Source organism: Akebia trifoliata, chromosome 15, assembly GCF_017979445.1.
Source record: "Akebia trifoliata isolate Shusen 1 chromosome 15, ASM1797944v1, whole genome shotgun sequence".
Taxonomy (NCBI): domain Eukaryota; kingdom Viridiplantae; phylum Streptophyta; class Magnoliopsida; order Ranunculales; family Lardizabalaceae; genus Akebia; species Akebia trifoliata.
The window spans coordinates 9008727-9035640 of NC_141389.1; the positions used below are offsets into that span (position 1 = coordinate 9008727).

The 26914-nt window shown below is 35.3% G+C and overlaps 1 protein-coding gene across 1 annotated transcript in view; it reads left to right on the top strand.

The window, feature by feature from the left end:
* NRPA2 (nuclear RNA polymerase A2) overlaps positions 1–26914 on the top strand; it is a 57880-nt gene that overhangs the window by 17055 nt on the left and 13911 nt on the right. Inside the window, exons 7-22 of the mRNA XM_086426667.1 lie at positions 267–344; positions 443–488; positions 1813–1993; positions 2093–2145; positions 2277–2350; positions 2835–2952; positions 9808–9895; positions 13017–13132; positions 20030–20157; positions 20238–20317; positions 20558–20799; positions 20880–21044; positions 21419–21583; positions 21724–21798; positions 24949–25052; positions 25128–25203. Of these exons, the coding sequence (XP_086282793.1) occupies positions 267–344; positions 443–488; positions 1813–1993; positions 2093–2145; positions 2277–2350; positions 2835–2952; positions 9808–9895; positions 13017–13132; positions 20030–20157; positions 20238–20317; positions 20558–20799; positions 20880–21044; positions 21419–21583; positions 21724–21798; positions 24949–25052; positions 25128–25203 (1789 nt within the window). The remainder of the gene's footprint in view (positions 1–266; positions 345–442; positions 489–1812; positions 1994–2092; positions 2146–2276; positions 2351–2834; positions 2953–9807; positions 9896–13016; positions 13133–20029; positions 20158–20237; positions 20318–20557; positions 20800–20879; positions 21045–21418; positions 21584–21723; positions 21799–24948; positions 25053–25127; positions 25204–26914) is intronic.

Consider the following 26914-nt stretch of genomic DNA (forward strand, 5'->3'; position numbering starts at 1 on the left):
ACGATTCCTTATTTTCCATTCATTTCTGTCCAGAGCCCCACTTTCACTAACTCAATTAACGTTCTCTTAGGTTTACCTCTTACTCTTTTAGAATCTTCACCTTGCACACTAGTATAATATATATATTTTTTCTTTGGATTCTAGTTTACGATCTTTGAACTATAAAAACATGTTTGTTCTAATTTTATTGTTGATAAAATCTCAATCTTTATCATTGCATCAATTGACATGTTTATACCGTTTCTTTATTATCTACTCTTTTTCAGATGTGTTAGAGATGATCAATCCTCTATAAGTGTCAAATTGTATTACCTTCAGAATGGGAGTGCTAGGCTTGGGTTTTGGTAAGCACTGGTATTTCATGGGGTTCATAAATATGTTTTTGCCGTCAATCTAATTTGTGTAGTAAATAATGTACACTTTTTTCTTTGAAAATCTGTAGGATAAGAGGTAGGGAGTACTTGCTCCCGGTGGGAGTTGTTTTGAAGGTGATTGATATGAACTTTTTTAAGTGTGTATTGGCTGTTTACTTTTGTCCATACATTTGATATAGAAACAAGTGAATATTTTACCTGTTAGTTCTTTGTATAAAAGTTGCTTTTTGTGTATGATTAGGTCCCTTGTTCATGTCGTTAGTTGGAAGTAATGCAGACCTCGACTTTTTACTCAATTTATTACATGTTGGTATTTTTCTTCGTCAAACAGTGTTGGAAGCTGTTTTTCAATTTTAAAATTCATTCTGTATTTACCATTTTTCTTAGTTATTTTTCTTTCAATTCCAATTTTTTTGGGATAAGGCTTTAATGTTGATTACTATGACGATGAGTTTTCTATTTATGCACGCTGACCATACTTTTCTACTCATCTGAACCATCAGGGAAAACACACAAATTCAATGAACCATTTTTCCCTTGGAACTGAAACCCTTATCTGACTGATTCCTGAGGGGAATTTCATAATTAACATTTTATAATGCATCATCTTTTTGATAAGTATATCATATATCTTGGATGAATACGTTATTACGGGTTATCATTAAATGTGTTTGGAGGCTGGACACACTGTTTTTTGCCAAATATATTTTTATGTCTTCTTGAAATGTTCCTTTTTTATTTTTTTATTTTTTTGGTTGAGAAAAAAACGTGTAGAAAAAAGAGAGCTGCTATTGACACCCCAACTTTTACTTATGACACCCCAAATTAAATTATTTCTCACACCTTAATTAAAGATTAAAACATACCATTGATCGGTACAAAAGTTTGGTCAAGTTATTACCTCCACGCTACAAAGGATTATAACACATTCAAACAAATTCAGCAGTGGGAGAGAGTTTTTATATTGGCTCTCGAACTTTTACTTATTCTCTACCTTTGATTTAATTTTTTATTTTAATTGGGGTGTAACAAGTAAAAGTTGGGGTGCCAATAGCAGCTCTAAAAAAAAAAGTCTCTGGCTCAGGAAGGTAAATTCGTGTTGGTTTAGTTTTTTACTATTAGGTTACTTTGGTTAGGCTTCAAATATAAATGACGTCACTGTGACCAATCATCATTATTGGCATCTGTTGATTTTGGTGATTCATATAACATTTCTGAGATTATCTTTTATTATATGAGTTGTATGAAGTTCATGTTGCATGTTATTGAGTTCAATTCCACTTCAAAGAAGTGTTTGAAACACATTATTTGTTTTCCACTTATTGATTCCTTGTTTATTATTATATACTTTTTGAGAATTCAATGTAGATGATTTGTTTACAACAAATACTTATAAAAAGTGTCTTAATGTAATAGAGTTTCTGTATTCTGTCAACAGGCCCTCATTGACACTAATGACCATGAAATCTATGTGAGTTTGACTTGTTGCTATAGTGAGAAATATCAGAGGGGAAAAGGAGCTGTTGGTACCCAACTTGTAGGTGAAAGGGTGAAGATAATTCTTGATGAAGTTCAAGCCTTGTCTCTTTGTACTCAACTTCAATGCCTACAACATCTTGGTACTTATCAAGTTTATTAGTTGAAGTTATTACAAAATCCGAATATTATTCTTTATTTTGTTAATTACGTCAAGATCCTCATTTTCCCTTTTATTCTAGGAGCGTACTTCAAACCTGTAATGGATGGACTGGAAACTGAAAGTCATCTTGCTGTAAGTTTGTAGCAGTTAAATCTTAGTATTAGTTTATTATTTCGCTTTTCATGGTCGAGAACTGGTTTATCGGAGGATATCTATTTGTTCTCTGATTTTTTCTCCTCCCTTGTTTGAACAATTTTCTGTAGGTTGGACGAGCTGTTCTAAGAGACTACGTATTTGTTCATCTTGAGAGCAGCCATGACAAATTCAATTTGCTCATGTTAGCCTTCGTCAATTTTCTCTCATATTTCATGTTCTATTGTTCTACCCCAATTGTTATATATATATATAGGGTCCCGTTCAACACCCTACGCTTTACCCTACACTTTACCCTACATGTTTTGTCCTACATGGGTTAGAAGTTTTGGAATGGGCTGATTTTTGGTGAGGATGAATTTTCAACTTGTAAACATGGGGCTAGCAATTTCGGAATGGGCTGATTTTTCGTGAGGAGGATCTTCTAACCGTAGAGATCATTCTCACCAAAAATCAGCCCATTCCAAAACTTCTAACGCATGTAGGACAAAACACGTTTGGTAAAGCGTAGGGTAAAGTGTAGGGTGTTGAACATTTCCCATATATATATATATATGTACATACATACATACATATAAAACCATCACATTTCCTAATGTTGCTGGCAGTTGCCTAACTCTTCATATTTATTTGTTGCTGTACATTATTAACATAGTACTGTGTTTTAGCTTTATGCTGCAGAAGCTTTTTGCACTTGTTGATCAGACTGCCACACCTGATAACCCGGATGCTTTGCAAACTCAGGAGGTGTTACTGCCTGGACATTTGATTACAATTTTCCTTAAGGTAGAAGACTTGAACTCATATTTTTGATTATAAATATTTACATATGCTAAAATTGTAAAAAAAAGATATAGGGTTTACAGAAGACATATATATACACACACTAAAGTTCTCTCGTGCCTACGGCATGGGCATCCTCTCTTAGGTTAAGGGGGTAAAAGCGAAAAAAAATATAGTTAAGAGGGGTATTATTATAAAAAAAATTGAGATTAAAGGGGTAAAAGATGAAAAACAATAAAGTGGATTAAAGAGGAAATATAGTAAAGTTAGGAGAGGTGAAGATAAGTGAAATAAAGTGGGTCCCAAGAAACGATTTCTCAATGGAAGGGGTATTATTAAAAGAAATTGAGATGAAAGGGGTAAGAGATGAAAACCAATAAAGTGGATTAAAGGGGTAAAAGTGGAAAAAAATAATGTTGGAGGGGTATTATTAAAAAAATTGAGATTAAAGGGGTAAATGATGAAAAACAATAAAGTGGATTAAAGGTGTAAAAGAGAAAATGTAGTAAAGTTAGACGAGGTGAAGCATAAATGAAATAAAGCGGATTGAGATTAAAGGGGTAAGAGATGAAAAACAATAAAGTGGATTAAAAGGATAAAAGAGAAAATATAGTAAAATTAGAGGGGGCATCCTCTTTCGGGTTAAGGAGGGTAAATGTGAAAAAAAATAGAGTTGGAGTGGTATTATTTAAAGAATTGAGATTAAATGGGTAAAAGATGAAAAATAATAAGTTGATTAAAGGGGTAGAAGAGAAAATAAAGTAAAATTAGAGGAGGTGAAGAATAAAGGAAATAAAGTGGGTTCTATGACACTATATATTGATGGGAGGTTTAGCCCCAAACACTGTTTTTTGTGAGGATGATCTCTATGGTGAGGAGATCATCCTTGCCAAAAATCAGCTCATTATGAAACTTCTAGCCCCATGTTTACAAGTTGAAAAATTTTAGACCGTCCAATTTTTGTAAATCAATTTTGATGGGGTTAGAAGTTTTGGAATGGGATGATTTTTTGCCAGGATGACCCCCTCATCACAGAGATCATCCTCACAAAAATCAGCCCATTCCAAACATTTTTGCCCATGTAAGACAAACGGTGGGTCGTAATGGGGGTCGTAATAACGCCATCCATATATATATATATATATATATATATATATATGTCGTGTACACACATTTCTACTCATATATCTACAACGTGTTTTGTCCTAGTGGCTAAAAGTTTCGGATTGAGCTGATTTTTGGTGAGGATGGTCTCTATGATGAGGAGATCATCCTCACCAAAAATCAGCTCATCCGAATTTTTTGACATCGTCAAAAGTGATTTACAAAAAATGGACAGTCCACGATTCTTCAACTCATAAATATGGGGTTAGAAGTTTTAGAATTAGCTGATTTTTGGTGGGGATGTTCTCCTCGTCATAGAGATCATCCTCACCAAAAATCAGCTCAATTAGAAACTTTTAGCCCACATAGGACAAAACACGTTGTAGATATATGTACATGGATCCTAATCCATATATATATATATGAGCGTTCAACATACAATGTTAGGGAGACAACGTTGGGAGACAAAATTTATCCTTTTATGGCTTAAACATTTCGGATTGGGCTGATTTTTGTGAGGATGATTTCTATGGTGAGGAGATCATCCTCACAAAAAATCAGCTCAATCTGAAACTTCTAACCCATCAAAATTGATGTACAAATTAACGGTAAAAAATCGACGGTCCACAATTCTAAATTACTTTTGTTGGGGTTAGAAGTTTTGGAATGGTCTTTTAAAAAAAAAAAGAGTTTTGGAATGGGCTAATTTTTTGTGACAATAATCTCTTCACAAAAAATTAGCCCATTCCGAAACTTCTAACCCATGTAGGACAACTGTATTGGCTCTGTGTTGTCTTTCTAAGAGAGAGAGAGAGAGAGAGAGATGAAGAAGAAATTCCGGAAAAAGTAAATTCTTTATTTTTTCATTCCTATTTATATTAGTCATGATGAATAGGAAAAGACGAAAAAGACATAAACATAAAAAATAATTATATTTGATAACACTCCCCCTCAAACTAGTACAAAGATATCACACATGCCAACTTCCACCCAAGGCTTTAGTAAGGACATCGATTAACTGCTACGATGTAGGAACAATGACGATCTACCTCAATGTGGTTGGTATGATCATGCTGAATTGAATTATGAGCTATGTTAATGGTGACCTTGTGAGCATAGTACAATTGAAAAAAGGCTGATGAGGTCAGCAACCTAGCTCACAAAGTAACAATCGTAACCAAAGTAACTCACATCTAGTGGATGAAGCTCTCAAGAGAAGTTTGCAGCAAAAGAGAGGAGAACATAAAATAAAATTAATTTTTGGGACGGGGGCAAAGATTTCTTGATAGTCTATGCCATAAAGTCCCTGCATAGCTTCTTTTTGTTTTTTCCCTTGTATTGGGGGCTACCTTGACCTTCTTTTAGTTCTTTGTTTAATAAAACTCCATACTTATCACACAAAAAAGTATATGCATAGCCCTTGGTAGCCAACCATGCCTTGTACCTATCAATAGATCCATCTGACTTGTACTTCATTGTAGACACTCACTTACTACTAATATATTTCTTCAACTGTGGTAATGATACCAACTTCCAGATGTCATTCTTGGCTATTGCTCTCAGTTCATTACTCCTAGTTATTGCGATTTCGGCCTAAAACCAGATTTTTAACATAAGCTCTAGGATTGTGTGTTCTACCTTACATCATAGGTACTAGTGATGAAGTTGTTTTGGAGATATGACTTGGCTTCTCAAGGTTGTGGCATGGTGGATTTACAATGACTTGACTTGTTTTCCCCTCTTGGTGTAGGTGCGTCCTAGCAGGTTAGGTTTGACATAGTTGGTTGCACAACTTCCACAGTAGAATCTGGAATAATTAGCAAAGGAAGGGAAACTGAGCCAGATGACTCCAGAAGACACTCGTGGTTAGTAGATGGAAGAAATCACTCCCCTTGAATAGATTTTCATTAGGGTCAGGAAAGTAATGTTGATTCTCAAAGAATGTGATGTCCATTGTAACAAACCGATAATAGGTCAATGGATGATAACAGTTATTACCCTTCAGAGAGTTGGAATAGACAATGAACACATTTCAATGCCCTAGGGGTCAACTTTAATGTGATTAGAATTGAAGATATGAGCAAAACAAACATACCCAAAGACTTTTGAAACCACAAAAACAATGGACAATTTGGATAAATGAATGTTAGGGGAGGTTGGGAGTTTAAGACACTAGACAATTGATAATGTAACATGCAATAATAACTAATTTAGACTAGAAATTTTATGAACATTAATCCCAATCAATAGAGCTCTCCTTAATTTGAGCTAAAAATCCTAGCATTGTTTTATGCCTGAGAATTTGTCTAAGTCACTGATTCCTAAATTTGTTGTGTTGTCTTCAATAAAGACATCCTCTACTAATATGAGGTTGCGTTGAATGCATGATTAAGACATAACCAATGAACTCTCAACATCCCATTGTTCATACTTAGGATATGATGTATCAAATTGTTTCTCATTCCCATTCAAATAACCTACCTTCTTTTTACCATGAATGACCAATTTTACTCATTGATCCCATTCCAAGTAGTTTTTGCCATTGAGTTTGATTGTAATGATGTGGAGGTTTGGATTTTCATCTCTGACTTGCGAAGATCCAAAGTCAACATTGGTAGACTGTCAAGAAGTTACTTCTAACATGGTTTCGGAAAAAAAATTACTACTCAGAATATCCAGAGTCATGAAATATCACTCAAAAACAACAAGATTAGGATCTCTCTCTGCATTCCTAATGAGAATTTTTTTGACTCACCTTTAGGGCTACTACGATAGTAACATGGGTTGTAATATTCAAATGAGTGTTAAAACCAACTTGACAATGACCCCTAAAGCCTGTTTTTTATTTTGATTAGGTATAGGGTTAGTGATTAGCAAATGAAGTTGGGTTCAAGGGGCTTTGAACCTAGGACATGGGAATAACACGCCACACGTCTTACCACTTAGCTAATGGAAAGTGGTTTTTGAGGGGTGTGATTGCCCTAGAAGTCTTGCGAGAGTTGGGCGACAACCCTAGGGGGTTGGCTGAGGTAGGGTGACAACCCCAGGGAGCTTGTGGGAGTTGGGCAATAGCCCTTGGGTTGTTAATGGGTGGAGATTGGAACCTTAGAAACCTCTCAGAGAGATTGTAAAGTCTTTCTCTAGTTTTTTGGAGCCCTCTTTGAACTTCTCGATCTTCAATGAGGTTTTGATACCATGTAGAAAAGGATGTAGGGTTTAAAGAAAATAAAGAGAGAGAAGTAGAAAGTATTCTAAAGAAAAGTAAATTCCTTATTCTTTCATTCCTATTTATCTGACTCTCAACGAAATCACTACTTCTTGGGATCTTGGGTTCAAGCGGAATTTTAATGATTGGGAGCTAATTGAGGTAACTTTTTTCCTTGATATCCTTAATTCCTTCCAACTCAGGGAGAATGAACATGATAGGAGGGAATTGATAAAAGCTAAGGATAAGAGATTTTCAGTCCATCCAAGTTAATCATTTGGTCCGCTTTAGTTCCTTCAGAGGTATCCTTCTTTGTGTGATTGGCTTCCTTAGGGAGGATCCTAACTGTGGACAATTTGATTGTGGTTGGATTACTCCAAATTTCTGCCCCTTATGCATGAGCGATGAATCTATTGATCACACCTTCATTCTTTGCTCCTTTTCTCGGGAATTTGGTCACTTTTCCTTTCTTAGCATCAGATTAGTTGGGTATTACTTCAAAAGTTCTTCTTGCTTTTAAAATGGTTGGCTTATAACATATTTTCCCTCTGGAAAAATCACCTTTGGGCTATTCTTCCCTCGGTTATTGCTTGGGTTCTTAAGAAATAACAGGGTGTTCTAGGGTAAGGAAATGAGCTATCACAATGTTTTTATAGAGATTATGGGCTTGCTATACCTTTGGTTGAAATTGAGCAAGGATTTCTTGGGTGTTTCTTTTGAGGATTTTGGGTTTAGATGAGATTCTTTGTGTAATTGCTCTTTGTTTCCTTTGTTTTTGACTTTTGTCTTGTTTGGTTGGGGGCTATACATCGGCCTCTGCCTTTTGATTTCTCCAAGGTATCCTCCTTTTAGTAATACAAATTTACACTTAAAAAAAAAATAATTAGGAAAAGCCAAAACATGACCTAAAGACATAAACATAAAAAATAACTATATTTGATAACAAAAAATTTGTATGCACAATATAATTGAATAATTTTGGAACTCTCAATACAAGAGATATTTCTCTACAATGTTGGAAGATAATGGTTAATGACTGAAAAAAGAATGTACACGTTTTATATCGCATCGGTGACAAGCAGGTATTAATAGCTTCAGATTACAATAATTAGTAACTAATAAAACATGTAAATATTGAATAAGCTTTTTTAATCCCTATCTCAATATATACATAGAAGTATGATGATAAAAAATGACAAATTTATAATGACAAATGAGTTTGAAGATTCAACGTGTAATCATTATTTCAAACAATGAATTTGGTAACGGGCCTATACGTGTACAAATGATTGTGTCCATCGGGCCACATTAATTCAATACTTTTCAAAATAGTCAATGAATGACATACAATGCAATTCCAAATAGTCAATCCACATACATTCAATCATGGATTGTTGTTCTATTTTGGAATGTATCCCCTAAGTTATTTGATGGGAACATCAAAGATAATTGGTCTATCATATTTGGGCCGTATTTTAGTTTTAGGATTTAGTTGTATTTTAGTTATTGGGCTTTAGGTATTGAACTATTTTATGTTTTATTGAGTGCTATTTGTTTTAAAAGTTCATTATTAGGAAGTTGATTCAAGTCTGGGTACTATTCACGTCACTATTGTTTAGACCTTATTTCGAGGGGTCAAAACTCTTTATATTAGGTTGATTTTTGTGTCATTTGAAAGGTTACTCAATTACCTATCCAACGAGCCCAAGATTTTGCGATTTTGATGATTTTTGAAAAAAGTTATGTTTAAAATATTGAGAGTACTGAGAGGGTATCAGTTTTACATGAGATTGACTTATCAAGGTCAAAAGCATCAATGTTAAGTCATTGTAGGATTCTTAGACAGGTTTTCTTTATATATATTGTATTAAACTTATCAAAAAAAAATATTGTATTAGGATATATTCACAGAAAGTTTATGGAATAATGTATTAATTTCTTTCAATATCATTTCTACATCCTTAACCTACTCCCAAACCTTTATGGTAACCCTATCATAGCCTGAATCCTTAACCTACCCTCAAACTAGTTTCCCTATCCTCATATTTTATCTTCTTCCCTCTCTGTCCTGCATCAATGTGTTTTCCTAGTACATACTAGTAGGATACCTATGGGGACATCTTATATCTGATTTTTTTTTTTGACAAAATTAATCAAGGACTTTGACAATGACTGGAAGAGTCATTGTCAAAGTGCTTTTAGATCATCAAGTAAGTTCTTTTAGATTAGTTAAGCACTAGTAGTAATTTAGTTTAATATATTTTTGTGTAGATGCACATCTTTATTTTCAGCAATATTGTTCTTTCATTTTATTAGTGTAGCATGACATGGCATGAGAACAAGATTTTAAACCTTGAATTTGATACCATGCTAACAACTACTTATGTTTTTGTTACTGATGTATGGATCATCTTTTATAGATAGTGATTGCATATTCATCCTTTCAATACATTTTTTAATTGAAATTCTTAAGTTGATGATACTGCTTTTACGTTGTTATAAATGAAACTTATGAATTGGATATATCCCATTGTTTATCATGATTTTAGGAAAAACTTCAAGAATGGCTATACAAAGCACGACGATTACTCCTAGAAGAGATCAAGAATAAAGGAGAAAGTTTTGAATTCCTCAGCTGTACGTCATATCCTTTCTTATGTGATTATGTTGGTTTAAAGGGGTACATATTTTCGTTTGTTTTCTTTATCTTGGACTTTACAAAAAATACCACATGCTTCTTGCTCTCTACTATGTTCAAATTGCCAAATATATCAAGATATATCTTATGCCTCGGGGTATTGTGAAACGTATAATACTTATGCTATATGGATTATTTGATAGTGAAAAATGTGTTGGGCCTATTCAAGCACTCATTTGGAAAATGCGAATAATAGTTGTGCAAATCTATAATCATTGGCACTAGATAGGGGTGTTTGCTTTAAACCTTTGGGAATGAATTCTGAAAACCCCTTTTTCATTGGTGACTTTATTCTTTCATTGTTATTGATAGAAATAATAATTTATTGAAGAGAGGAAAGATGAGAAACAATGAATTATTGGAATGAAGAAAGATACAAGGAATGTCACCCCAATTTTTTCTTGATGCGACAGGGTGTCCCTCCCCCATTGGAACTGCGACTAATCCATGCGGATACGCCTAGCCATGACAAATAGGAGTATCGGGTTAAGTCGCGGCTGGCGAGATGATCTCACGACCCTAGGGAGCACACCAAGGTACCCCTGCTCCACCACTTGGTTAGTGTCACACCTAATTTAGAAAATATTCCCTTTTTCGATTCTCATAGAAGTAAAACATAGTGCAATCTTAAGGCTAGCTTACCTATAAAAAATGTTGTGCAATTTTCAAAAAAGTATTTCTTATAGAACTTTTAGCAAGGGAACTCACTATTATGTGCAACCCTAATAGTACGAGTGTAGTTCTGTTGGGTGGCAGTGCGCTATCGCCGTCCACCATGTGAGTCGACTTTCTCCATCACATAGGGACCGTCCCACTTCGGTTCAAACTTCCCCCTAGTGTGCCGTGTTATGACAATGTTCATCCGTACCATGAGCACCAGATCACCTTTCTTGAAAGACCGAAGCCTCACCATCTTGTTGTATGTGTTTGCCAACTTGATAAAAATATGCCAAGGAGTTCAAGGGGACCCATTCAGAAGTCATCATGAAGGATAACAAACTACCCTACTCCATTAATAATGATATCCCATCTAACTGTGAAATCCTCAAAAAATAGGCCTTACTGTCCTTAGAAAACTTTGAATATTGATACATTTGGTGTATAAAGGTTGAGGATTTCCTCCATCATTGGGAAGCTTTCATTCTCGATCACAACAAACTGCAAACGGGATAAAGTTCCATAGAATCCTTTTTGAGGCCATGATGAAAACCCTCAATACATCCATGACTGGAAAAGAAATCTCATAGAATGAGGGAGATAACCAATAATTCCAAACATTGAAAGCAAGTGCGACTGCAACCAAATAGTCCTGGCCAATGAGCAATGGATGAGAATGTGATCCATTTGACTCCCTTACATAAAGTGCAGAAATTTGGTGTGTAGTAGCCTATTCTGATGATCTGGTCCAAAATAGCAATCTTCCCTAGCACTTCCGCACATAAAATAGAGTTTGATGTTAGTAAAGGTTTTTTATTTTTTTGGAGTACTACGTGAGTAACACATCCCAACATAATTAAAGGGCAAATTTTACTAAATGGTAGTATGGTTGTCTATACTTTATGGAGATGGATGTTGTGCAATCAATATACAACATGGTCACTGATTGAGCGTGGTAGTCATAAGGATGTTGAGATGGATGAGTGGAAAGTATAAGAAAGATTTAATTAGATTTGTGTATTAAGATGTAGGACTAGCCCCCATTAGGTGATAAACTAAGGGAAGTCAATTAAGATGGTTTGGGCATGTGAAAAAAAAAGACTTAAGTAAGAACCGCAATTAGAATGAACCCTCACAAGTTGAAGGTTCTAGAATAGCTAGAGGAAGACAAAAAAGATGTGAAAATTGGGGTAGTAGAGAAGTGTAGGAATGCTCATTAGCTCATGTATAAGTATTTTGGCAGGTAATAGTAATCTAATGGTTCTATTGTAATTATTTTCTATGCATTCTTAGATACATGAAAATATATTGTGTGTGAGTGGAGAATAGACACCACTTTATGCTTGTAGAGAGGGAAAAGAGAAAGGAGAGAAATAAGGATTATGAGACACTATACTGATACCTATGTGTATGCCCTTACAAGAGACACAAAATGACTAACACAAGGCATAAAGCTAAATGGAAAAAATGCCCATAGGTCACTGTATTGCTATTATCAGTTAAAAGCATTACATGAACACAGTCACCCAATCTCTTTTGTTATGTGCAGTCACCCAATATGAATTTTATAAAAGAGATTATAATTTTCTAAAAGTGATTGGAGAAATGATTTGTAGAATCACTTCCTTTGTAAGTAATGCTACCTCAATCCCTTAATTACTAGATAAACTGAGTAGCTAGAATTTCCTTATCTTTTTTTTAATATATCAGATTAATGTGGAAGAGCAGGGCTTGTTTTATACAGACTACAAATGTCTTTTGTACTGGAGAACATCTCTATTGGGTGCTTTCAAAATGCTTCTTCAGAGGGAATCTTTTATTCTCTAGCAAGATAAAATATTCTATCAGTATTGTGAGTGGAAATGTGTTAAAAGTATCCAGTATTTGTAAGCCTTTGGAAGCTTTCTCTATTTTTTTCGTTGACAGGAAAAGGAAAGAAAAAAGCAAAAGATTAATATAAAAGAGGGAGTCGAGATGAGTAACCCAAAATTACAAAGGAGCAAAAAACAGACCCAAAAAAAAAAAAAAAAAAAAAAAAAAAAAAAAAAACAGTAGCTGACCAAATCATAATGAGATCCTTCTTACCCAATCCCATCTTCCCAATGAATCCTCGAAAAAGATTCCCCTAAACTCCTAGTGTCTTTTATTCCTAGTGTGGGTATGGCTATGTGGGGGGTGGGTGCATGTTTATGTGCCTTTTTTTATGACTCATGTCTTTTAAGTTTTCAATGCCTCGTCCCATGCTTTCATATTTTACCTCTGATGTTTACAACTAGAAATGGATTATTGAATTTCTCTCTCAAAAGGATTTTAACACGCGAAATAAGGATCTAGTTCTTTATCATTAATGCATTATATTTTGGCAACTGACATTATCAATTTGTTTGTCTTAAATTCATGCAGTAGCTCATATCAAGAAGATTATTGATAAAAATCCTTCCAAAAATATCAGCCTAACTGTTGAAAATATGTTGAAAACTGGAAATCTTGTTACGCAGTCGGGTCTGGATATACAACAGGTAAATACAAACTTGGAATTGTGCGTTGTTATTTACCTTTTCTAAACTTTGAAGAAATATATGATCTACATCTATTTTGCACTCTCAAATTGATATAATTGTTATAATAATACAATAAAGTTGCTATGGTTAAAATTGTTTTTTAAGTGGTTTCCTTTGACACAGTCATTTGCTGAAATGCTAACTATTTTCTTTTATATTGTGATGTATGCTAAATGATATAATGTTGCATTCCCATTCTGTATATTTTACTTTATCATCCAAGAAAATTTTCTAGTTTGTGAATGTCCTAGTTCAATAGACATTTTACTTCTATTAATACTGGCTTTCTTCCTTAATTGGTGATGATAATGCTTTGTTAATAAACAAGAGGGGTAGGAAAAAAGGATCAGAGGATGCAAAAGAGCCTAAGATCATCCTTTTTTCACACCATGTATCCTGTCATTCAACTCTATCTTTAGACATATCTTTATCAAAGGCAAGTTTATTGTTGTTCAAAGGAATCTTAAAGATTTGCTGAGATGCTAATTATTTTCTTTTATATTGTGATGTATGCTAAATGATATAATGTTGCGTTCCCATTTTGTATATTTTACTTTATCATCCAAGAAAAGTTCTAGTTTGTGAGTGTCCTAGGTCAATAGACATTTTACTTCTTTTAATACTGGCTTTCTTATTTAGTTGGTGATGATAATGCTTTGTTAGCAAACAAAAGGGGTAGGAAAAAAGGATCCGAGGATGCAAAAGAGCCTAAGATCATTCCTTTTTCACAACATGTATCTTGTATTCAACTCTATCTTGTTCCTTTTGATGGTGGTGATATAACTCCTGAGCTTGCAGTGGTTCCTGTGAAAAACACTTCAATGATCAAGTTAGATGAGCTTTTAGCAAAGTTTTGGTTTAAAAAAGTTTGCAAATTGTGTACTTGTTCCTTCGTTCCTTGCCTATTTATAGACCTGAGACTCCTTGTTGTAATGCATGTTGGCTTGGTCATATCACGTGCAGAGATGGTGACACGTGGTGAAATAATAACTTCCTTGCCATGCATATCATGCTATTTTAGATCTTGTGTGCTCTCGTTTAGTATGCGAATTCAGTTGGTGAGCAACTATCCCATCAACTTGTAGCGTGGTAGGTGGGATGATCTTGCCAAATCATTATGCATGTAAGGACTTTGTGTCCCTATCCCTTCCTCATGTTGTTACCTCTTGAATTGTGTCCATTTGATCGAGTAACCGACCTTGTTCTCTGGTTGTTTTTGGATAGTTCTCCTCTCTCCACATTGTCCATAATCCCCACATTTATAGTATCTTTTTATATTATTAATAATCCATATAAGCTACCATTTTAGACTCACATTAAATCATTTTTGAAGCCACCTTCTATCATTATTGAACCTTCAATTATCATCAAGAATTGAAGAAGAGGAAGTTCTTTATCCATTGTCATTGCCAACACCTTTTTTGGTGTTGGACACATTTCAAGATATAGGCACAATGCTCATCCTCCCTCTTTAGAACCATTTGCATGTTCAGGGCTTTTGAATCTATTGTTGAAAACTGAAAAGCATTGTGCTGGTATATAGAATTTGACGCCCATTGTTAAATTGGATAATGCTTGCTCTCTGTCTTACTAATTTGTTCACGTCGACAAAGCTAATCTTTCCATGTGTGTTGGTGACTATCCTTGGCTTGAGCACTAGAACAAGCTATTACAGTCTGCTTCATACTCCTCCAAGTAACCAAATTACCTCTTACAAAGGTACAGTACTCTGAGGCAGATCTCTTATCAGTATGACTACCAGCCCAATCTGCATATGAAAAACCTGTAACTATCAATTCTTTTGATGGTTTGTACAATAACTCAGTGCCTGGTGTATTCTTGAGATATCTTAGAATCCTGATCACACTGTCCTAGCGTGGCTGGCTTGGAGCATGATAAATTGGCTCACAACATCTACTGCTAAGGTAATATCTGGTCTAGTCACTGTGAAATAATGAGGTTACCAACTAAGCGTCTATATCTTCTAGGATCATCAAATAGCTCTCCTTGTTCATCATCAAACTTGACCGAACTGTCCATTGGAGTATCTATAGGCCTAGAACCAAGCATACCGGTCTCAGACAACAAATCCAACACATTTTCTCTAGGAGAGATTAATCCTAGATTTAGACCTAGCCACCTCAATACCCAAGAAAAACCAAAGGAACCCCAAATCCTTTGTATGAAAATGCTTAGCAAGATAAGTTTTCAACTCAGCAATCCCTGCAAAGTTATTACCATAAATGATTATGTCATCAACAAACACAATGTGCACTATAGTCCCACATACCGTCTTTTGAATGAAGACTAAGTGATCAGAAGATGATCTCTAGAAATCATAATCCAACACCACAGAGTTGAATTTGTCAAACCAAACTCTAGGAGATTGCTTCAGTCCATAAATGGACTTCTTCAGTCTGCATACCAATTCTAACTTCTCAGGAACTACATATCTTGAGGGTTTTCCATATAATCTTCTTTTTGTAGATCTCTGAGAAGAAATGCATTTTTGATATCCACTTGATAAAGAGGGCAACCACTACATGTGGCACAAATAATAGTATCCTCATTGAGTTGAGGTGAGCTACTGGGGCAAAAGTCTCCACGTAATCAACTCCATAAGTCTGAGTGTAGTCTTTAGTTACTAACATTGCCTTTAACCTTTCAATTAATCCATTTGGGAGATATTTGATGGCATAAGCCCATCTACAACCCACTGTTCTCTTACCAGGAGGTAGAGATGCAAGCTCCCATGTCTGACTGTCCTGTAATGCCCTCATCTTATCATCCATAGCCAACTTCCAACTAGGTGAAGCTAATGCATCTGTATAAGATGGGGGAATAGATACAGATGACAAACAGAAGGCAAAGGACTTCATCGTGGATGAGATACGATGAAGAGACACAACATTACTTATAGGATGTTTAGTGCATTCTTGAGTATCTTTTCTTTAAGCAATTGGCTGGTTTAAATCAGCTGGTCTCGAAGCTTCAAAACTAGAAAACTTTGGATGTGGGCCTGATATCCCTAGTGTTACTTTTTCTCATATTGTTTTGCCAATAAACTTGCAACGAAACTAGAAAATTATCTATAGATGAAGGAATTACTTGAATAGGGTAGATTGAAGAAACATCCCCTGACTCAAAGAGATCAAATCTGACTTAAATTTTTTTTCCGTCAGAATAGAAAGGTGTTAACTCAAAGAAAGTGACATTCAAACTCACATAAAACTGATGATGTTCTGGAATATAGCATCGATATCCCCTTTTGAGTGTAAGAATAGCCCACAAATACACACTTGATAGTTCGTGGAGCCAACTTATCTCGGCCTACTTCCAAATGGTACACAAAGGACACAACCAAACACACACAGTTGAAGATGAAAGGGATGACTAGAAAGATATAACACATAAAATGGTGTTTGACCCCAAGAATAATAGATGACATACATTTTTTAGGAAACAAGCAGTGAGGATAGCATCATACCATAAGTTTTGGATACATTCATGTTAAACATAAGTGTGCGAGCAACATCCAATAAATGACGATGCTTGCTCTCAACCACCCCATTTTTTTGGGATTTATGAGCATACGAGGTTTGATGAATAATGCCATGGGCTGAACACAAATTTTGATTGAAGTCTGCTTACAATTAAGGGTTCTGTCAAAATGAATTTTTTTTATTGGAGCACAAAATTGAACTCAAATTTTATTATAAAATGTAGTAAGAAAACGATGAAATTCAGATCTTTTCTTTAATAAAAATAACCACGTCATACACAAAGATAAGAAAGTAAGAGAAACCAGAAATATTTTTTATTGTTGAAGGTCCTCAAATGTCCAAATGGACTACATCGAATTTATTCAATTGATGACTTTCAATTTTAGAGGGAAAAGAACTACAGCGATGCTTGCCCAAGTGGCAAGCCTCACAATTAAGACTCGATAACTGCTTAAAATTAGGAAATAATTGACGTAACTTAACTAAAGACGGATGACCCAAACGATGATGCCATTGCAGTGGGGAGATAGATGTGCTAGTGCCGATTCAGCCTTTCCCATATCCAGGTAATATAGACCATTAGCTTCATGCCCCAAACCAATCATCCTCTTTGTCTTGAGGTCTTGGATAACACAAGAAGATGGAAGAAATGTCATAGAACAATTAAGGGATTTTGTAAGCTGACTCACAAATAACAAATTAAAAGGAAAATTAGGTACATACAAGCTAGATGACAGTGATATATATGGAGTGGGATGGATGGTTCTCACTCCAGAAACCGGTCTAGTAGAGCCCTCGGTTAGGAAAATATTAGACTAAGAAAAACGAAACTGGGAAAAGAGAGAAGGTACACCAAACATATGGGCATTAGTTCCTGAGTCAATCACCAGGGAGATGGTGATTGGGCAACCTCAAGAACAAAATTACCTGTGTTGGCAAGCGTGGCTGTATTGGATGTCCTAGATGATGCAGAGGAACTCTGAAGAAGCTGAGCTATCTGGGCAATTAGATCTCCCTTAGATTGTGAACTGGCGAATACTCCATGTTGAACCGGCACAGACGGAATAGTAGACTTTTCAGTCTGCTGAGCCTCTTTAGTGACTTGATTGGCCCAAACAGACTTACCCCACTTGTCCCAACTAAAATCCTCAGTATAACCATTGAAACCACAATATGTGCACTTCATATTACTGTCAGTGCCTCTACCACCATTATGACCACCACGACCACTATGACCTCTATGGCCACCACCACGACCACTAGGATTACCACGTCCTTTACCACCACCATGGGGGCTACTTGTGGTGAGAGCAGAAGAATCTTTACCAGCTAGGGATGAAGAACCCGAAGCCACAAATGAGGTTGGTGCAGTTCGTACAACTCGAGAAAAGCATTGGTAGCTGTAGGTAAAGTTTTCGCTAGCCAATATTTGACACTTTATAGGTTCAAATTCAGCATCCAACCTAGACAAAAATTTTGTAGTATAAAATTCTTCGCGCTGTTTTTATTTTTATTTATGCTTCTAAACTGTTGGTGAGAGGTTGATACTTAGCTAACTCTTCCCTGAGTCCCCAAAGAGTGCTGTAATACTCACTAACATGCTTCCGTTCTGCTTTAGGGTAAAGATAGATTCCCCTATCTCATGAATTCTAGAGACATTTCATTCATTGGAATACATCTTTTTTACAAAATTCCAGATAGCCTTAGTTGAAGACTACAATACCATGTTGGAATTGATCACTGGTTCCATACTAGCAAAAGCCAACTCAAAACCAAAGCATCTTCACTCACCCAATCTTCATAACATTTATTATTATGGATGGAGGATCCGAGGGCATATGTTTCAGTTTCTTCTTTGTGGTTAACAAAATCATCATGGAGGATGACCAATGAAGATAATTGATGCCATTCAGGTTAACTATTGTCACACAGGAACCAACATCATCCCATGACTGTTTATCCTCACCAGAAGTAGTAGATGCCATAATAAATAACTCAACTCACAAACCACAATTTGTTGATGCCAAAACTCAAAAAAACTTATCGGAGCACCAAACAAACAAAGTAAAGGTGGATAATGATAGGGAATAACTCTATGAGTGGTGCGGTTTGGGTAGGGATGCTTAGATGCGCGCAGTTGTGAAGAAAATCAAAAACCCAAAAGTTAGGGTTTCGGCCTCTAAACTTTGATCTAGCTCCAATCGCGTTGAACTTCTAATCAACACTAACAAACCTTCAACCAAACCATAGATGTACATCTAGGTTTGAAACAATCACCAATAAACCCTAGAACACAGGGTTTTGTTCACACCAAGATCAAAACCAAGAGAACAAAAAAAAATTGAGGGAAGGAAGGAAGAATAAGAAAAGAAGAACCCTATATCTCTATCTTAGATTAATGCTCTGATACCATGTTGAAATCTAGGTTTAAGTGACAAACCTACTCTCATCTCCCAATAAAATCCTCAAAAAACTGCCCCTAAACTCATTGAATACCTAATATCAAAAGAAAACAAGTCTTAAAGTAGACAAATATAAGGCTTGCATGGTAGTAGACTTCCCTTCAAAGACTCTCAAGTTCTGTTCCTTCCAAATACTCCAACATACACGAAAGGAAAAACACTCCAAACCAACTTCTTTGTCCCACTAAAGCAAGAACCCCACCCATTCCACAACACAAATAAAGAAAGAACTGAGGAGGCAACAACCTTGTGCCTTTAAAGAACTCCTTTTTGCCTCCCACCAATAAAGAGCTTGTGGTTGGTTTTTCTTGGTAAGCCTCTATCTATCATAGTGGTTCCAAGTAATGTCCAACAACAATTTATTCAGCCAAACAACAATTTCTCTTTTCAGAAACATTATGCTCCAAAAATCCAAATCTGCTTTTGGGAAAGAGTTATGACATCCTTCTTTTCCTCTGCAACTGCAATATCAAAGGACTTCTTTTCAATTGGACAGTATTGTCCAACTGCTCTTATTAATTCTGGATTCTATACCTAAAAAGAGTTGAAACTTGTACTTTTGGCATCTGTAGCAAGGTTACATATATTGAAGCTGAAAGTTTAGTTTTAAATAGAATCAGACCCCATCGGCCTGGTGTGTTTTCAATGTGTTGTTACCAATTTAAAAATATGGATGAATGATGGTGGGCCAGTTGAGGTTTAGGTCTGTTGCAGCTACCATTGCCCTAGGATTTAGCTTTGTTGATCTTTTGGGTAAAAACGGGAAATTTTCAATTAGAAACTGAAGTAGGATTTTTATTTGGCAGAAAGTTCTGTATCAGTTCTATATTATATTATTTGCATGTGGTTAAAACGTTATTGAAGATACTCCTTGTTTTTTCCCACTTCAGAGGGCCGGCATGACTGTTCATGCAGAGAGGCTAAATTTTCTCCGGTTTCTTTCACATTTTCGAGCGGTTCATCGAGGCGCTTCATTTGCGGGACTGCGCAGCACTAGTGTTCGAAAATTGTTACCTGAGTATGTGCTGTCATGCTAATTTATTTGTTTACTTAATGATGATTTATCTAATGAAACATGTACCTGTTTTTTGTCTTCAGAGCTTGGGGTTTTCTTTGCCCTGTACACACACCCGATGGGGAACCATGTGGTTTGTTGAACCATATGACTTCTACTTGTCGTAAGTTCTTTTTTCTTTTCAGCAGAACCTTCTCCATTCACGCATTTGAGCTTTTTTGGGAGTGTGACAGAAATGCATCCATTTTTTTTTTCCATTCATCTCCCATCCATTTTGAGATAGCATACTTAAACTTCTTGCAGTATGAATTCTACTATTGATGGGAATTTTCCTTTTCTTGGTATTGATTATTTATTAGCATGTCTTTTAGTGCACCTAATATCCATTTCTTTTTAACTTCAGGAGTTACGTCTCACTTTGATTCTCAAGGAAATATCAAGGATTTTTTCAAAATCCGATTGTCTATTCTGAGTGTTCTGACCGGAATTGGAATGACTCCTTCGCTGCCAAAGCTTGTGCGAGCTGGTCCTCCAGAAGTTCTTGCTGTTCTTTTAGATGGACGTGTTATTGGCTCTATATCTTCTAGTATAGTTGAGAAAGCGGTCTCGTACATTCGAAGATTAAAGCTTTCAGAATCTGCGGGGGTGTGTTCTTGGAAAAGCCACCGCTTTTTATTTTTTCCCCTTTTTTATGGAAGTTATCACTAAACAGAAAATATTTGCAGATTCCTAATGATTTGGAGGTAGGTTATGTTCCTTTGAGCATGGGTGGGGCTTATCCTGGCTTGTACCTTTTCACATCTCCATCAAGATTCATTCGACCGGTTAGGAATATTTCTATTCCTTCAGAGGAAGATCTTGATATTGAACTTATTGGTCCATTTGAACAGGTGCTTTAGCTGAAGTTTAGTTACATTTTTTTTTTCTTTTTTTGGGTTATAGTAGACACTTTTTCCCTATTGTGGAAAACTTTAAATACTGGTATAATTTTTGTATGGGTTATGTTAAGATATGCCTTAAGGGTACATGTTAAGGTGCATTGAACACCAAAACTACCCTCAAAAAGTTTTATTTCAGCTAAAATACCCCCAAGTGCTCATTTCCAAAGTGTATTTAATGCACTTTAACCTGGGCCCATAGGGCACACATTAACAAAACTCTTTTTGTATTTATGGCCTTTTGCTTTTTTTTTTTTTAACCATATGAACAAAAATGTGGACATTATTTAATATTAACGAAGTCTTTTTCATCTTGGCATGGCCAGGTCTATATGGAAATAAAATGTGCTGATGGTGGAGATGGGGGAAGGAAGAACATTTTTCCAGCAACTCATGAAGAGATCCACCCTACTGGAATACTCAGTGTGGTTGCCAATCTCACACCATGGTCTGATCATAATCAAAGTCCGCGAAATATGTACCAATGCCAGGTTCTTTCACTTCGGAAAGATTCATTTGGTTAATGAAATTAATTTGTTGTGATAATGTTTACTCTCTTTTGTCTATCTTGTTTGTTCCATGTTACTGTTGCAGTGATATATTATTTATGAATTTGTAATCGATTTTGTAGATGGCAAAGCAGACTATGGCTTTCTCTTCACAAGCAATACAGTTTCGTGCAGATCAGAAGCTATACCATCTTCAGGTCTGGTTGATATTATTTAGAACAAACTGTATAGGAAGTTATGATATACTGAAGAAAAGAAATATAATATCATAACTAATCTTTTTGTTTCAAATTCTCATAGTTAAGGACAAAAATCTTCCAGCTTGACCTATGATAATTCTTTTATTACGAAAGCCCACTCATTATTGAATATTTCCATATGGCCTCACAAAAATATCTGGTGGTTCCAGTGCTTATATTTAAAAATCTGATCATCACGCTCCTTCCAACTGCCCCATCTGAGTTTAATGACCAAGAATGTAATATGTCAATGATGTATTTAGGGAAGATCTAACACTGACCAAAATTCGAAAGAAAAACTCCATACTAACCCAGAAACCTCGAAATGGAGGAAGAGATTGCCAAGCGAAAGAAAGAAATCCTTTTTCATCTTTATTACTGTTTTTTGTTTTGCTAGTTGCTTGGGTTTACTCTACATTATGTTGTGGCTTTTTTTATATGAATGAGTCTTTTGACATGTATAGTATGTTCACGTATATGTCACATGAATATCAACTTCCTCATCTTCTTTAATGCATGAAGGTTAGGGGCATCAATGAGATAAGCTTTGCACAGACGTGTCTGGTTTGTCTGTCTTGTGATTGAGCTCAGGCTCGATTTCAAGGTCATGACCAACATAAGGTCTCAAGCTTAGTCTATGGCTTGACCTCGATTAATAATTGGAGCACAAGAAATATAACTATGGGTGTTTTGTTTGATTAATGATTGGAACACAAGAAATAGAACTATGAGTGGTATGGATGGAACGCAACGTAGAACTCTTTAATATAAAGCACTGGTGGTTTCAGAAATAAGCATCTTCATTTGCAAACTTTTGGGGGATTAGAAGGAATTTTGTGACATTAAGATCGCAGATTTATTTAGTAGCCAGATAAAAATGACATTTTCTTCAAAAGTGGATTGAAGGGGCTTTGGAGGCTTGTATTGAGAGCTTCACAAGTTGGGGTTGTAAAGCTAAAGTTTGATTTAGTGCTCATGCATCCCTTTGTCAAATTGGGATTGAAAGTCTTTCGAAGCAATTGTGATGGGATCGTTGGAATTTTCCAGTTCATAGGTTTTACCAACACCATTGAAGCAAATACCAGTTGTTTTTCAAGGTCCTAAACATTTTTAGGGAGATTTTTGAGGCTTCCTTTGGGACTTGTGGTGATTCCTTGAATGCAATTTGAAGGCATGTTCGAGAGTGGTTGACTGGAAGATCAGCTAAATATAATTACCACAAAAGATGTTGCTCTTGGTAGAATTGAATGTAGGAACAAGATCTGTTTAGCCAACGTCTTGTCTTTGAGATAGGCTTTGATGCTGCTGCTGCTGATGATACATAACAAATTTGTAAGTTGCTAAAAGTCAGGTTCGAGGTCGCTGTTGTTACCAAGGCCTCAACCCAAGCCTAATCTTGAGATTGGATTGAATTTTGTTAACTTAATCCGAGTGTAACCTTTGTTTAAAAAAGACCAGCCGAAGATCAACCCAAGTTTGACTTGAGTACACTCTAGTTGCGCCAAATCAAGGCATTATTTTTTAGGATCTAGTATTCCATTGTTTATCTGTTAGGTAGCCTTTCTAGACTCTTTAAATTTTATTTGTTTTATACTTGTTACTTATAAAATGAATTGCACTCGTATCATTTGCTTCAAAGCTTGTGTCCAGTTGAGAGGAATCCTCCATATAGACATATTCTGCTGTGGTTCAAATAATCTTTATATTTTACAAGTTATAATATTACCTTATTTGATAAGGACCAACTAGAAAATATTTAGGTTTAGTGAAAAAATGTTGAAATCTAATGTTATGCGCAGATGATGTTGAAAATCATGGTTCAAAATTTTGATTCATCTCGATTTATTTTGGAAAAAAATTGCTCTATTGTTACCGGTGTGGAAATTGGAAGTTTGTTTTAGTCAGGCTCGATAGGAAATTTAATCTACAATTTTATTTTGTTTATATTTTTGTGGAAATCATTATTCATTTTGCGAAATATTTTGGTCAATAGTGAATTTCGAAAGATAATTTTTTGATGTATGAAATGCAAGTTGTGAATAGTAACATTCAATCTTGTTTTTTGGAAAATCTAATCTAAAAATACCGGCAACATTTTTTAAAATAGCAAATATTGTTTAAAGGACCTATAAATTACACAATAGTCATTAGCTAATAGAACGTGGATGGAGATGGTATTAAGCTTTAACATATATGAACATACTTTCAGTAACTAAAGGTGCAACTCTACACAATGGAATGGAGGAACATTGTTCGTTTAGCCATATCCCAGGTCCTTAGGATAAGGCTTTGATGATGATGATCATGAGGACTTGACTCTTGCATGATTAGGTTTCTATATTTCATCTTATTTTAATGTATCCTAAGCAAATTGGCATGATCATGTAAGCATGCAAATACAATCATTTATGTTCTAATTAATTGGTTTATTAGTAATTTAATCAGGCATATTAAGAAAATAAAAAGAGGTGTAATTCATGAATCATTATCGTCATCTAAGCATTATCTCAAACATTTGGGGTTGGCTAAAGAATCATGTTTTTCATACCACTTTGTCTAGAGCCTTGTCTTCTGTTGTTGAAATTGTGTTCATATTCGATATATAATGCGTGCATGTAGTACTCAATGGTTTGTTTGTTGTGCAAGTTTTTTAGGTATTAAGGTCTATGTAAAATTGACATTATTGTTTCCATTTCCATGTTGATTATAGTTATTTTTTTACTGTTAGGCTCTTAGATGCATGCATCAACCTTGATCTTCATTTTGGTACTCTATTTTTTATATATTATAGTTAGATGATTTGTAACCATGTTTCATGGATGTTGAGTTATTTCTTATAGTTTCAACTAAAATTTTCAATATTTGATCATTTTCATGAAAATTGTATCAACTTTCACATTGGCAGAGGCTGGCCGAAATGGACATTGAAACTAATTTAATTCATTGTATCTAATTTTGAAAATGTTAGCTCTCGTGTAATCATGATTCTGGTAGATTAAGTTTACTAATCCATTCAAACTCATTTAGGTTCTTTATCCATTATTTTGTATGTAGCACTTTGCTTACTTTTTTGTTGGTTGTTGAACATGTTCTGGATGCCTTATGTAGACGCCTCAAACTCCCATTGTACGCACAGCTGCATATACAAAATATAACATGGATGAATTCCCCACAGGGACAAATGCAATTGTTGCTGTTTTGGCATATACAGGGTAAGCTTTGCAGATATAAAGAGTAATCTTTCATTTTTTAATTTTAATATTTGCTGATTTGTTTGCTTCTTCCAGATATGATATGGAGGATGCCATGATCTTGAATAAGTCATCTGTGGAGCGTGGAATGTGTCATGGGCACATATACCAGGTTTGATGTCCTTTTCTGTTAAACATTAAAAAAAAAATTGAATACGAAAAATTGTTTCGCCATTAATGCTCCTTTATCATTGTGGGGCAGACTGTCTTGTGAATGTCGTCGGTTCAAAATGGTGATCACCTCCATCTCTGCTATATAATAAAAAAGGATTATGATTTTGCCATTTTAAAGATCATATTAAAGAACCAATAAATTTGTAAAATTCAAAAAACCTTTTGGTCTCCAATACCTTGTGATGCTATCTAAGGACATGACTTTGATTAAGGCAAACATTGTCAAATATGCTCTCAATACCTCAATCTTCGCCCTCTTTTCCCCCCTTGTCCTGTGCTCTTTTGTTTTTTCAACCCACACAATTATTTTCACTAGTGGTTCGGTTGCTTCATTCTATTGCATATGATTTATTGAAAATATCTTTGTTGCACATGAACCAACCAGTCAATCAACTCTCTTATGTTACCACTGATTGGCATTACTATGATGGCATTCTTTACTGTTAATCAACAGTTCATCGAGGATTTTCTCCCTTGTCTAGAGGTTCATTGGAATAAAGAAAAATACCAGTGTATTGTCAATTTCTTCGAAGTTAATGGATTGATTAGAAGGAACAATCTAGTCTAGTTTGACTCGAAGAGTTTGGGGAAAGGGTGGAAATGATGTTTATTTTACATATTGAGAAATTCTCTTTAGTGAAAGATTTTTCCTCGGGTGAAATGGAATAATGGAACACAATTTTTGTAGTTGCCCAAATATGGAAGATTGATTGTTGTTGATATGTAAGGAAAAATGAAGGCAACAATTTCAATCTTCTTTTGTTCATATTTTTGGTGACCCTTGCATCTTCTTTCTAAATATTCAGATATATCTAAATGAAAATATTTTACAAACATCTTGTGTTTTTTTATGCTAAGCAAGCAAGGGATTAGTGGTTAATGGAGGTGAAGATGGGTTCAACAGGGTTTGAACCTTGGTCATGAAATCAACTCTCCTGTAGCCTTTACCACTTAGCTAAGTAGAATTTTCGGTGTATGTTCTTTTTCTAATCCGCTGTGCATGCATCATTACTTAATGGGTGGATTCACTGCAAATACTAGCTTGGCTCTTTGCCAAGATAATGGCCTACTTCTTCACATCTACCATGTGATGCATGCGATTATTGATAGGCAGATCCGTGTACTAGCTAAAGCGTTAGTATGTTCAAATTTACTCTGGTACTATAGTAAACTGGAAGGAGAAAGAGACTCCACCTTGGGCTCCTTGAAAAACATTGAAATTGCAGTATTTATTTCACTCAAGATTGGGTCTCTACCAAGTGTTATGCCCGTGGCTTCAGGAGTATTCACGTTTGGCATAGGCCTGCTCTGACTATGTGGCCAAATGCACAAGCATAATTGTAAGAAGATATTAGATAGATTAAGTCATCTGAATTTGTAGTAATATATAGCGTATTTCTTTCAGTTCATAGTTTCAAAGGAAAATGAAGTTGCAAAAATGTTTACTTTAATAGCAGTAGAACAAGCATGAACAAACTTTTGTGACTTTTTACAAATGTTGAGAGTGGAGAGGAATGACTTGAAGTGCTTCTTAATACAAGGTCTACTTTCTTCTTCCTTTAGACCAGGCCAAGCCTGTGAGTTGTTTCAGTAGGTTGGGCTAGGTTTGGTTGATCTTTTGGAGTTATCTCCAAGAAGGGTCGTCGCTC